General features: G+C 41.0%; 1 protein-coding gene across 2 annotated transcripts in view; it reads right to left on the minus strand.

The window, feature by feature from the left end:
* The window catches only part of dock11 (dedicator of cytokinesis 11), a 96828-nt gene that overhangs the window by 69759 nt on the left and 12534 nt on the right, over positions 1–14535 (minus strand). For both annotated transcript variants that reach the window (XM_049567732.1, XM_049567731.1), the window contains exons 5-12: positions 14091–14157; positions 11200–11295; positions 10475–10609; positions 8573–8756; positions 7560–7639; positions 5982–6065; positions 5596–5736; positions 2953–3231 (exon numbers count right to left, since the gene is read on the minus strand). In XM_049567732.1, coding sequence (XP_049423689.1) covers positions 2953–3231; positions 5596–5736; positions 5982–6065; positions 7560–7639; positions 8573–8756; positions 10475–10609; positions 11200–11295; positions 14091–14157 — 1066 coding nt within the window. The remainder of the gene's footprint in view (positions 1–2952; positions 3232–5595; positions 5737–5981; positions 6066–7559; positions 7640–8572; positions 8757–10474; positions 10610–11199; positions 11296–14090; positions 14158–14535) is intronic.

The following is a 14535-nucleotide window of genomic DNA, read 5'->3' on the forward strand; positions in this document are numbered from 1 at the left end:
AATATGAAAAACATTCTTTGTGTATTTGGATAAACAGCTCCATCATCATAATGTCAGTGAAGTCCTCTGACGTAAGAGGAGAACAGGGAATCCATCATCTGGTCACTTATCCCTTGTCCCACCCAGGCCAGCTGCAGTCAGAAAGGGAATGCTGAGTGGTGTTACAGAAAGTCAGCAGTCTGTCACTTGGCTGAGCTCTGTACAGACATTCACAAAGCAGGGCAAGACAGCCTTAGACCACAACTTAACGAGGTTTGGAAAATGTAGGGTGTAAATGATGTTGCAATGGTGATTGTGATGCTTCAGTTTCAAACCTTTAGTGTGTTTTGGCTTCAGAAGAGGTACTGAAAGGTCTTCTGAGGACAAATCACACAAAGGGGTTTTCTGTAAATATAACCCTTTGAACTACACTACATACAGGTCTTTGCTGGTGTTTCAAGTAGTCAATTTGTTAGTGTGTTTGGATGGACAAAGAGATAGAAATGTATATTCTTTTACACAGATTGCTTCAGATTAATTGTTTCTCTTTTGTATGTCTACTTTTTTTATATGCTTTTATTAAAACAATTTCAACAGACTACAAAAATAACCCCAAAGCACTAAGATTAACAGCTAAAGACAAAGTTAGTAACATCTGACTAGCAGTACTTAGTGCTGTAAAGCAGACTAAACGATACAAAGGAAAAGCAAACTAGAGTCTGACCTAATGCTCAATTTCAGCAAGTTCTTCATGTGGTCTACTTGCTATGAACACCAGAGAAAAGAGCAGCTACAACAATCATGAATCAGTTTCCCATCAGTGAAACATCTAACCCAATAGGATAACAGGGCTGCCAAAACTCTGTCTAATACAGGATGTTGCGATCGCAACAGTTAACACAAAGTTCACCACTCCATGTTAATTCTGTGCAGTCCCATGCATAATGCCACCAAACATACTTCCTTTTTTCTAGCTGTTAAGATGCGGAAATGTGCAATACGAATGTCATACATTTGCCGACAAAATTACCGCTAAAGACCGTGCAAGGCATCCCCTGATGTGATGCACTAAAGCAGAAGTTTTGCACTGCATGCACCGTTGTGGTGGAACACAAGCAAAAGCCATCGACTGACAAATACTTTTCTACCACAAAACACACTCTGACAATGGCTGAAACGCTTTGACAACACAAGACAAATCACCATGACAGAGGCTGCTGCATCCATACCTATTGCACGTCTTGAAGGCATCGAGCTGAGTTAGTAGTAATGTTAGTGTTTTATGAATCACAGACTTAGAGCAATGCGGTTTTATTCTCACGGGAAAAAGCTGCCTTTGATTTTTTATGAATTACAAATTTATTTATTTATTTTTTTAATAAACTGCAATTATTTTTGCATTTCATTGCAAAAAAACATCTAAAAACATTGCAACATGTATCACAAGGCTGCAATAATCCCGGCCCCCCTCCAAGAAAAAACACAACACTGCAAAATCCTGGAGGTACTAAATAAGCAAGCTACATCTACAGAGACATTTGCCAGTAATAGAGTGGCATAAACCTCAACAAACAAATCTCAGAAACACAGCACAGCAAACATCTAGCTAAATCACTGACATCTTTTCCATCACTTTTATAATCTTGTTTTGATCAACTCTGCCTTTACCCATCAAATTTGCTACCACTTATTATCTTGGTATATTTATATATGTATTTTGTAGTCATATTTGAATGTATCTGAATGTATTTTAATTCAGTTTTAGAACACTGATAAACAATCCAAATTTAAATATTTACTTGTGTCATGAAAATAAATAACTAAAGAACATCTTGTGATGGGATCACTTCAGCCGCAATACAGTGATCCTTAAACGAATGTTGGCCAGGGGCGTAAACTGGGGGGGAATGGCCCCTCCTCTACTACCTAGAACCCTACTTCTAGCCCCCCTGCTCGATCAACACCCATCTTCAAACTCTGCCTTCATTTTGATCTGAACTACATGCTAGGGTTGTCATGATATTTCAATATCAACAATACTAAAGTTCTGAAAACGTGAAGGCACAAATTTTTCTCCAATAGGAGCACCCCGTATTTACACTCTGCTAGAGACGCCAGCAGTATGACAAGGCACTGACTGTCTATTCTACACTGAGCACTGCACGTTTGTCGTTATTTTCTGGTCACTGTGAGTTGAAAATGGTCAACTTTGCATTAAATGCTATCCAATCACAGTGGAGAAGGGGCGGGACTAATAGCCAAGCACAAAGACCAACTGTTACATGTCACATGTACAAGTGCTGAACAACAACAACGGAGGAGAAATATGTTAATATACCGTAGGCTATATATTAATATATCAAAATAATGAGCGCACATGGACTAGCACTTTGCTTTTGAGGTAGACCATCAGGGATTAATAATAAAATTTAATTTAATTTAATTTAAATGTTTTTAATAATGCAGTGTATGTAATGCAGTGTATGTTTTAAGTACACAGGATTTACTGGGTTTTTTTGGTTTGTTTTCTTACTGCAGTATCAAACTGGGTAGCGATCTTATCGTACAATTTCACTGGTATTGGTCTCAACTACTACATTTTTGGTATTGTGACACGCTAATTACACACCTGTAAAGTTTTGGGACTGCATCCTGCACGGTTGTGATGCTATCGCGTTGATAAAAATCTGTCCGCAGACAGACATATCAGCACCTGGCAAAGTACTTAAAACAGTGTCTCTGGAAATTCCTGCTACAATAAGTGCTACTAGGACAACATTTTGATAAGATCACACACACACACACACACACACACACACACACACACACACACGGACTCACAATAATGAAACACTGTGCTATTCACACCTTGATCTCTGATACAACAATGATTCAGGTTTCACACCCACTTCTGATAAACTGTGCAGTCAGGTGAAGTCATTTCCTCTATCAATCATCTAATCAAGTCCCTACCTGTGTGGGGAAGCGCAGCAGAGCCTCCGACACCCTCTGAAGGACAGGCAGGCCATTCCCTTTCGCTGAGTCTCCGTTCACCATGACTCCACCTCCCCCTCCACCCTCTCTGACTCCTCCTCCCCCACCCTCTGAGTCGGATGAAGGAGAGATCTGGCCCGAGGCGTCAGCCAGCATCTCCCTGACGCAGGGCGGGTTGAGGTCGACGTGGAAGTCGGCCGAGATTTTGCAGCTCTTGGAGACGTCGAAGAGAGCGAGGCTGATGAAGAATGGTTCCACCTGGGGTTCAGCAGAGACATGGTTAAGGAGTTTTCCACACTTGAATACATCAGCCAGGGTTTGTGAATATACCTGGATTCATTTACTGTGTATCACATATCACGCCAGCTTCATAGAAAGAAATACCCATTTCTTCAGAAAGTTTAGGATTTTTAGGACTAGACATTGGATGAGTAACATGTAACAGAAAATCAAACCAATAGACAAAACTCAGTGTTTCCCACTCCCAACGTGGCACTTCAAATTAAGAGTCTTATCTGCCATGCTACTCTATCTGCAACAACTCAAATGGTAGATTTTTTCTTTTTTTTTTTGAGAAACACTTGTCAAACAGTAAACTGAGCCAAAAGACATGAGAATAAATATTATATAAACATAATAAAATTAATGCCTTTCTGCATATCAGACTCCTATTAGTTCATCTCTAGTTTGGGAGCAAATGTTGGCTCTACAGTAGCGCCGCCCACACATTTCTAAATGACTGTGCACTTCTGCCAGGATGGATGGTTCCTGCACGATAGACAAGCCTAACTCCATTCAATAAACATTAAATCTAGCTGTGGAAGAAAGGGAGAATAGGAAGAAGGGGAGGATTAGAGTGCGCATGCTGCTTCCAAACCACAAATATGAGTCAGTTCCATTCTCCTACCAGACCCTCTAATGCACCAACTCAATGTTTTATGACTTCAGTCATCCACTCTGACAAAGGTGGTGCTCACACACGCGCCAAACTGCTGTCTCATGCTGCCAGGAGAAGCTCTCCTTCTTGCATAACCCCAAGTCTTTGATTATTTAGAGTACCAGAGTTTAAAGCTCAGGTGATTCTTGCTAATGTTGGCCTTACACCCAAACTACTTTTCAAGCTCCTCACTGGCACAGACAAATTTCCAGTGTCGGAATAAAATCATGAGAGTTTTACTTTACATCTAGCATACACTGGAAGACTCAAAGTCTGACACATCTAAAGACAGTGTGAGTTTTCAGTCACACAGTATATAAAGATTTTGCAAAGACTGGGGATCTTGCAGAGTCACTACTTGCAAGACTACAACTATATTCTTTTTGAGATTATTTTCCATCCTGCTCCTGGTGGAAAGTTTTACGGCAAACTCCCTTTACGAAATATGACATATTAACAATTCCTTATGTGTCCACAGAAACATGAAACTCTCAAAACACAAGATAAAAGGCGTCAGATGACAGTATTCTGCAAGTCTGCATCAATAAAAAGATCAAATGTATTTGAGTACAAACTTTATATTTTAGATTGTTGTTGCATTAATTTGTTATCAGCCTCTGTTGGTTAGCTGCGCTATTTTAGTGGAAGGAGACTGTGGGAATTAGAGGCGAACTGTTTCAAAAACTAAAATTTCTCACCAAGTGCTAGTTGGCGGATCAGATACACGCCCAATTGAACACCAACTGTTTCCGAGTTTCTCCTCCATTTCTACAGTCTAAGAGAACCAAGACTTGTCCACGTTCTTGTACCTTCCCAGAATCCCCTCCATGTTTACTGTCTACCTGGTTTGCTGCTTCCCGTTTTGTGCTGGAGGGAGTGCAGCTATTGGTTGCTGACAAAGTTCCCATCATTGAACTTCACTATTTGCATGAGTCGAAACTAAAAACTTAAGATGGCATAATACATGTTTGATTTTGTCAGAACATCAATATGAGAAAAAGGCTGACTTAAGACAGCTGAGACCAAGTATTATGACCAACTTACAACAAACAATCAAGATCACAGGAGCATGCACCAACTGAGGTAAAACTGTCATGATTTCATTCTGACACTGGAAACTTGTTTGTGACATTGAACCTGCTTGAAAAGTCGTTTGGTCCGAGGTGGCATTAGTTGATGCGCACTCCCATCTTCTCAATCGATTTGTGTAAGGTGGTCATAAAACTCCGCACTGCCTCAAAATGTAGCTGTGTTGCTTTCTGGCCTGGTTACTTCCATTGCTTCCAGACAGCCCAACATGAATTATGAAGGTGTATTATCTAGAGCAGCGCAGCAGAGGGTGATGATGGTGGAAGTTGTGTAGTGTTAAAAGGGGGGCCATGCGCTGTGATTATATATGCTTAAGTGCATACAGAAAAAAATCACTGGAGATTTTTTATTTTTGTGATAACTTTTAAGTTAGGTCTTTTAAGTCTGGCGTCAATGTGTCTCTTTCTTTTTAAAATCTTGTTTTAATTGATTCTATGAATGTAAGCGCCTATGGTCATCTATTTCACCATGAAAAGTTAGAGGTTATGTTTATCATTAGTAGTAGTTCCTGGCAAAGCAAAGTAGTAGAGGTAGTAGTAGAGTCATACAAGCAGAATTTAAAAATCTTTTTTTATAGAAGTAAGGTCATGACATACATTGGTGAGGACGCCATCGCCCTTCTCACTAACGCAGCCCTGGAGACTGAAGGTCAGGTCGTGGCAGCTGACCACGATACGACGGCCAAAGCGCTCCTCAAATGGCTTCACGTCTGGCTCGATGCCTGAGAAGTCCAGCCTCTGGATATCAGACAGGAGGGAGGAGAGGAGGGGACAAGAAGGCATGAAGGCAGGAGATAAAACAAGAGAAAGATTGATTCAGCGGAGAGGAGAGAGATAAGCCAGGATGCAGGCAGTGAAATAAGGAAGAAGACAGACAAAAGAAATCGTGGAGATGGTAGAAAGGGGAGGTAAGATCAATGTGAATCGATGTGAAATAAATAAATCATAGGATAACCATGTGTTGAAAGAAGCATGTTGCATACCTGTGTCTCAGGATCCAGAGAGAAAAGCTTTTGTCTGCCTTCATTCCTGTTGATCTTATTGAGCTGGTCAGTCTCTCGGGCGTACTGCAGACACACACACAGAGGGAGAATGTAAAGTAAAATGTATCAGATATTTAGAATTTATTTAATCACACTGTTTAATTACATGATGCATTTTTCCCACACAATAACTGGCCTACACAGTAGACTGAGTTGCCTCTTAGTGTTTCTCTGCTAGTAAACCAACACAAATACAGAGACAGAGTCAGACAGAGACAATCAGTCAGCAGACCCAGACAAAAGGAGAGGCAGGGCATCTAATGGAGACAAACATATCAAACCCTCAGGTCACGGTAACAACCCTTATCCATCTCCTTCCCTACTTCTCCTCCCCTTTTTTCTCTGTTCTCACTGTGACCAGCCTGCAGGCAGACAAACTCAAGTGATCTTCTGCGTGGAGAGCGTAGAGAGAGGAAAAAAGCTGTGCTGGCGTAGCCCAGAGCAAACGGCAGTGAAACAGCAGCACAGAGGGCTTTGTTGTCTGCCTGTAGCTCTGGGTTCATAGACATATTAAAACAGCACAGTCTCCGTAGAATACACACTGCTGTGCTCAGGCTGAGAGAACTGACTCTAACACACAGTACAACAAAGAACCGCTCCTCTGTGGCTCTTCCATCATTGTAGACATTTATAAACAAGATTATGAATGTGGTTTGCAACAAAAGCTCAGACTAATTTTTGACATGAGATATGTCTTCTCTTGTTGTCATTAAATACTTACAAGACAGCCTTTTTAAGACATAATTACATTAATACAACTGTCCTAACTGATGTAGACAACTATCATATCAAATACCAAAAGCAATACATTTTTAATGTGAAATCTTAAGGGAACACTGCACCCACAAAACAACCATTTGCATATTAATTAACTCGCCATGTGTTGAATTTGTTACTTGAATTTGTGAAGAAAACTTTGTTTTTCTCGCATGCCTCCACTGTGAACAAAAAATCCAAAAGATTCTTCCAAATATTCTTCATAAATTTAAGTAAATGCAGTCCATGTTTAACAGCAGCAAAACTATATCAGCACATCCATTTACACACTCTCACACAATGTGTGCAGTGTAATCCAGTTCTCATTTATTCAGTAAAGGGATAATTAACTAACCGTTAAACCATTAACCACTCATACAAATCCTCTTTACTGGTGGAAAGGATCAGCAGATTTTTCTGTTGCTGCCATTACACAGAGCATTAAGTTTAACATCTGCCTGGTTAGCATGAGCTATCAAAAACAGTACAAAAGACATGCACATCCCAGTGTGCAGTGGAATGGGTGCTGGACCAAAGAAACGTCTGGCAAAGTACAGACAGTTAAGACCATTCACTATGTGTGCATGGGGCAGGTGGACTCTCTATGTCCTTGGCGCAGAGCTCCACCCACTCTCCCCCCAGCTTGTCAATTGATGATTAGTGATCAGTTAACAATAATCAGTCCCAAAAAAATGCTAGGTTCTAGATAAGCAGATAAGCCCGTCTGAATCAGTTAACTAACCACGCATCCATTCGTCTTACCTTCATGAGTTCAGGGTGTAAACTCCTCCCCAGGCTCTCCAGCAGGCTCTCACCTTTACCTTGGCTGGAAGTGTCGTCATCTGTTTGAGAGGGACAGTGACCATGAATAAACATCATCAGAATGCACCCAGTCTGACGACAAATCACACTATTTCTAATCCGGTCCAATAGAGCTCTGCACACTTTCCCTAATGGCTTCCTGTGTGGCTGTCTGCAAGTGTTGTTTCCTTGATGGGTAAATTCATATCTTACAGTCTACTAGCCACATAAAAAAGAGGCCATTCACGCTTCTGCTGACTCCCAGGTGACTGATGATGGACTGAGTGAACCCTGAGTGCCGCTCCATCTTTTTGGACGGCCTCCCAGTCCCTCATCAGCATCTCTGATCAAGCTATTGGGTTTCACTGGAACATTCTGCAGAGTATATTATTATATATAAATAAGAGGGGCCCACAGATGCTGGCAAGACATCCGCAAACTGCACAAGCAACGAGTTCAACTATTCACCATAACTGCCCCCTAAAGAAAGACATGCTTGAGAGAATTTAGGAGTGAAACTAAAGAGTGAAAAGAACAAATGAAGACCTGAAAACTGATTCCTGAGCTTTGATTTACTGGCACAGCTGAATATCTTTTAAAAGAATTTACAGCTGATGTGGAAGCTTATATCTCTCTACTGGCTGCAGCTATAGGTATAATATTAAGCCTATTTAATGCCTCTGTATCATTGTAATATGGAAACCATTAAAATGTCAAAACATAGGGCTCACACTTAAATTCAACAGAGTTTTGGACTCCCTCTGCTGCCAGGGGAGGGATTACTTTAACCCTGGCTACCACTAACACAGACACAGACAGAGGTTACGTTCAAAAATGCTGTTATTATCATCACAGCTAAATGGACCGTGACTCTGCAACAGCTTTTCAATGAGACCGTAAATAATAGGTTGACTGAAAGATGATCTGAATGTGTGTATCTCCCGAGTATGTTTGTTTCCAGCTGTAGAACTCACCCAGGGCACAGTCCAGTGTCTCTGCACCATTCCTCCTGTCCTGGCTGGCCTCAGTGCTGCTCTGCAAAGCCTGTCTCAGTGTGACCACCCACTCCTCCATCTCTGCTTCACTGTCTGCAGCCAGGAAATGGCTGTAGCGTTCTTGCATCTTCAGCTCGAAGCCATTACGTCGCATCTTAGGGCTCTATGGAGAGGGGAGATATTTTTTTATTTGATATACTTTGAATTTTTGTTTAACCTTCTTCCCCAAACAAAACACTGAGAATGATAAAAGTTCAACCTATATTCTGGTAAGGAGGAGTGCTTAAGTTTGGGGCAACAAGACAGAATATCCCCTGGAGATTAATATAACTTAGACAATGTTTGTACTTTCCTTTTTTAAAGGCACCTCTATACTGAGCATTGTGCTCACATGGTGCTCAAGAAGGATTTAAGCAAAAAAGGTCCTCACAAGCAGCTGGAGAATGAAGCCAATGCAAAATTGCTGAAAACTGCAATTCCTCTACTGATGACTTGAAAAACTGTTTTGGTCTCTATAGCTCATTTCAACAGCAGATGCTGTTATGACTTCAGTGTGTTTCACTTCATGAAAGTTAATTGTAACATTTTGGTCACTTAAAATAATGTCTTGCTCAGCGCTGGTTGTACCGAAAGACCCTATCAGATGATCAGTTCTTCCGGTAAGTACATATTGTTTAATGGTTGTAAGCCCTTTTATTGCTATTGAAAATTAGCATTAGCATTAGCACAGTTAACCATAGCACTGAATGCACTGTGCTAAGTAAGGTAGCAGCTAGCGTTAGGGTTATCTCCACCCTCTCGTCGACATATGGTCACTTCTCACTCCAAAAATCCAAGATGGCTACGGCCAAAAATGCCAAACTCTTGAAGAAAGTTTAACATAGTGGCCAAGCCATGTCACTACAAATTGCGGGTCCATCACATGATGCCATGGGGCCCAAAAAGACTTTTTTACCATAGAAAACAGAGACATCTCTGAATCAGCGGTTACATTTTTGAGCATTACAACCCTGCAAAATGACTTCACTGTCAGAATTTAATCCTTTAGGTCTGACAATTTTTTAAAAGCCTAGAAGAGTGGCACAATTAAATCATTTTATCACCAATCAAGATGGCGGAGGGCTAAACCAGTGAAAGTCTCTTGAACTTTTTTGGCTTTATGCACTTTCATAGCAATGAACAGGGCCCTGCCTGAAACACTGTATCCAATTCTCTGTATACATTCATGCTACAAAATGGGAGTTCACAAACCAATGGTTGACGTCACAGTGGCTACATGTATTATTCTATACAGTCTATGGTCCTTGTTGTTTGTTCTTACACCGGGTCATTTCTCTGTGACAGTAAGGAAAACGCAGCTGTCTTTTGGGTGAAAAACATGATTTACATGTCAAACACATCATACCCCACAAGCCTCCACATTAAACCCATCAGCCAGAATGAGTCTCCCCACTCTTCCCATTCATCTTCTGAATGTGTTCATCAAACTGAAAGCTTCCTGGCAGCCTCTACCTTCAGTGCAGATCTGAATGAGGTACCAGCCTGTGCCATGAGCCAACAGCAGCAGCCCCTTGTAATCCGCTAGAACGGGACTTTTCTGACCAAGTCAATGGAATGCAGTAAATCTGTCCAATCAAAGCGGCTAAAAGCCTCTGGAGTGTGGCGAGACAAGGAAACACACTGACTTTCACGAGGAGGGGATCTTGTGCCAAGAACCAAAAACTCATGGTGGGCACACAGAGAGATGCACCAAAAGGAGTTCAGTTAAACAAGCAGCATAGTGGATTGAAAGCTTCAGAGTTGTTGCTGCAACTGTCAGTGCAGTCTTCTCAACTGTGCATTTGATGCTTCTTTGATTTTTTTCCCCCCAACCCTGTATACCTGAATAACATCTATGCAGGAGTCCAGGTAGATGGATCCTTTGGTTTCCTTGCAGTTCTTCTCATCCTTGTAGGAGTTGAGGATGTAGGAGCCGTCTGGGAGCTGTGACAAGTAGAAGTACCTCCTTTTGAACACCTGCAATTCACAGGGATGGAGAGCAAGTCAGAGATTCATATTAACAGGCTATAAAGAGCTGAGAACAGAGAAATGCAGTTTAAAGTGTGGCCTCTGTTTTTGCTTGTAAATTGCTCAGGAAAGATGCTGCAGATAATCACTGTTATGGATAGTTTTTTTAGACATAATTTTTATGGATTTATCTGTTTTTTACCAGTCTTTTTCTCATTTATCTTGATGCCTCTTTCTTTATTTTATCTTCACAACACTGCTTTAACTAAACTAATGCTTTTTGGTAGTTTTCTTTAACTTCATAAAGCCTTTTGTCACCATTGACAAGCACTGTAGCAGATTTCTGTTACTATAATTTACAGACATAAATGCTAATGTCAGAGCAGCTGTAGACATTGATGTAAGTATTGACTATAATATACAGTACAGTATGATGGGACTGATGCAGAAGATGAGAGAGAACTGTGTAGTTTTATTGGTGTACAACCCACAAAGCAGAACAAAGAGTTGCCACATCTCCCCAGTTCTACTGTGAACTGTGTTTTGCTGTTGCTGTTGTGTTGTATGAACAACGGACAGGAGGTCTGGTGGTGACTCACCCTCATGGAGACAGACAGGCTGCTGTTGATGTTGGCTTTCTGAAGCCAGCCCTGCTTCATGATGCCTCCCCTCTGGGAGCACAGCGATGATGAGTCCTGACAGGCACAAACACAAACACAGACGCTGGAAATCAATCAAGACAGACTTAATTGTGCAGGTTCATCCAGGTTAACTGTTCTTATTCTTATTAAGTATCACAGAAGAGTGGTGTGGGGATGGCGTTTTTATGTTGGCAAACAAATATTTATGATATTTACATGTTTTGTTCAGCTAGATGGTTTTTTTTTTCACAAATGAACATCACTGTGGAAATGCAATTGCCAGAATTAAAAAGATTACATTAGGCCAAGAGTGGATAGTAACACCACAAGCAATGCACATGAGTACTTTTTTATGAAACAAGTACTTTTCATGTTCCTTTTTAAAAAAAAAAGGGTACTTCTACTCTTTACTCGAGTATATTTTTGAGCTAGAAATCTACTTTTACTTTGCTACATTCATCATTTATACCATTGTCACATCTAGTCTGCACAAAATGTGGGGATTGAGTGAAGGTGCAGAGAGCGTCTGAGGAGCACCTGAGTTCTCAGCTGAAAGAAAAAGAAGCACCACCTGTCTTTTGACTAAGATGGGGCAAACCCAAACAAGAGACAGCTTCCAGTGATAATCCCTGACCACACATGGCCACAGTTTTTATACCCAAATCTAAAAAAAGACAACAATCACATGATGAAGTGCTTGCTGTGGCTCCTGAAAAAAAATCTGAGATATCCACTTTTAAAACCTCCTCTTCTTTTTTTTTTTTTTTTTTTGAACCTTCTAACCTCCACAAGCACAATGAAGTAAGTTCCACATACTGTAGGGGTTCGCTATGCTAGTTTTTCATGTGTAATGTTAATCTTTAATGTTATGATAAGGAAGAGAGGGGTAGAGAGGATGAGATGGAGAGAGTGGAAGATATATCTCTTTTATATTGGCTATCATTACTTGTTTTATTAGCCTACCTGCTCTACTTCATTAAAATTCATGACTTTACATTAGCCTATGCAGAAAATAACTAGTACTCTGAGTAAATTATTAAACAGGGACTCTTTTACTTTTACGTCAGTCATTTTTAGGGGAGTTATTGTACTTCAACTTGAGTATAAACTTTCAATACTCTACCCACCACTCTGCTATAAATGACTACACTGCAGTCACATAACTTCACCGTCACCACCACAACAAGGCTATACAGTCGTGTTTGGTGTGATGATGTTCTGTAGTTTCATATAGCCACATGTTAGCAACCACCTTTTTTTAAAACGCACGAAAGCTTGAATATTTACCAGTGGGATATTTTCTGATGTATTTTATGTTGCAGAACAAACAGTGAAAGTCTCTTAAGTGTGTGTTAACCACAGACCTTATTTTAGGCATCTAAACAAAAAAAAAAAAAAAAAAAAAAAACACACATTGACTTCAAGATGAGGGAACCAGAAGTACAAAAATGCTAACTCATTTCCATGTTTAAGCACTAATTCCTGCACCACTTTATGGCCTCAATAGCTAAATGGTTTTGACATTTCCCATGCTGTCCAGCCAAATCAATTTATAGGGACAATTTCTTCAGTTTCCCAAAAAGGGTTCATCGTAACTCATCCTCCGTCCCTGCAGCCTTTCCATCTCATACTATCATGGGACTGTTCATCAGCACCACAGAAAACACAAACATTACTCACAAGGGAATGACCTCTCTCTCTCTCTCATATACAAACACACACACATTCTTGGGAATAATGCATCTGGTTTCTCGGAGGAATGCACAGTGCAAAGGGGGGCTAATTAACTTAATGCAAGATTGGAACATGACACACATATCATAACAATGAGCGAGAAGGATTGACATGTGTATGTGTGTGCACAGTTGAGATGAGCCTGATCACACTAAAGTGGCATTTTGTCCTCTGCGTGTCACGCCTCCGCCTGTCTTTCCAGCTTTGTCCTGTAATCTAATTGGCTGGCTGTTCTCTTCCTGCAGTCTGTACATGCTTCAGACATACAGCAACTGAGCAGCTGACCACTATGCATACACACCTCGCCACACCCTACCTCATACCATGGTTGTGTACTTAATATTGTCACCTAATGCCTATGTCCACTGACTACAGTATCCCTGATTTATTGTTATGGTGTGTGGATGGATATAAAGGGCTATATAAAGGACATGGTAAAGCAAACATTTTTATAAGCAAATACAAAAATAAAGATATGTGATTGTTTGCCTTATGATGCATGTACTATATGCATTTTCTCTTGTTGCTCTTATATATTCTTGTTACTACGCTGCCAAGACCAACCATCACAGCCAGAGATGATAATGCAGAGACCATGGCCCGTTTCAAGAAGTAACAGAGCCATCTCCTCTCTGCCCTCCTCGTCCTGCCAGCAGCGACAGCATTTATTTTCCTTCAATTAAACCCGTTCTCTGTCTATCCGCATCCGGCCCGAGGGGAGGAGGAGGTGGATCGATGAGGGCTATTTATAGGACATATACGGCTACTGGTTTCAGCCTGTGAGGGGTCACACTTCTGGATGGACTAAAGGACCGACAGACCATAAGTCACAGGCAATCTTGCAGCACCATTACCAGTTCAGTGCACGTCCACATTGAACATGGCTGATCTGTTTGCTCATATTTTCCAGATATGAGCCAAATTTCTGTCTCATCTCTATAATTCAAAAAGATTAAAGGGATCATTTTAATTTTTATTGCACATCACTAAAAGCTGTTCATATATGCGTGGTGCAGGCTGTCCATAAAGGGCCCAATGAGTCAATAGCAGACCACTCATCCTCGCTGCAGTGATCAATGTCTGTGATCTAACAGCGCCCAGGTCTCTCCACTCACCTCATCTTTGGCGTCTTCGTCTATCTCGAACACATGAGCTGGCAGCTTGTCTGTCTTCAGGCCTTTGCTTTGAAAAGAAAGTGAGTAAGGGTCAGCAGTCTTCAATAAATCAGCCCCCTCTCCACTGTACTTCCCCTGTGGGGAGGCCTGCATTCTCTCCGTTTCTTCACTCTTTGTGAAGCATGCAACAAATCGCTGTTTGCACTGTCTCCTTTGCTGTGTATGTCCTATGTTGGTCAGTAAATTTAGTGCCACCTCAAAGATACAGTTGGTGTCTAGTCATAGTTAGGGGCATGGTCGACAAGGGGGAAAACAGTCCATTCGCTAACGTTACACAACATCATTGTTCTATGTTTTAATGATGGGTTACGACATTATAACACAGAGATTTGTAACTTCAACAGCTACCAGTCCTTGGAGGCTCACTACTATTCTTTTACCAGTC

The sequence above is a fragment of the Epinephelus fuscoguttatus genome, linkage group LG23 (genome assembly GCF_011397635.1).
Source record: "Epinephelus fuscoguttatus linkage group LG23, E.fuscoguttatus.final_Chr_v1".
NCBI lineage: Eukaryota > Metazoa > Chordata > Actinopteri > Perciformes > Serranidae > Epinephelus > Epinephelus fuscoguttatus.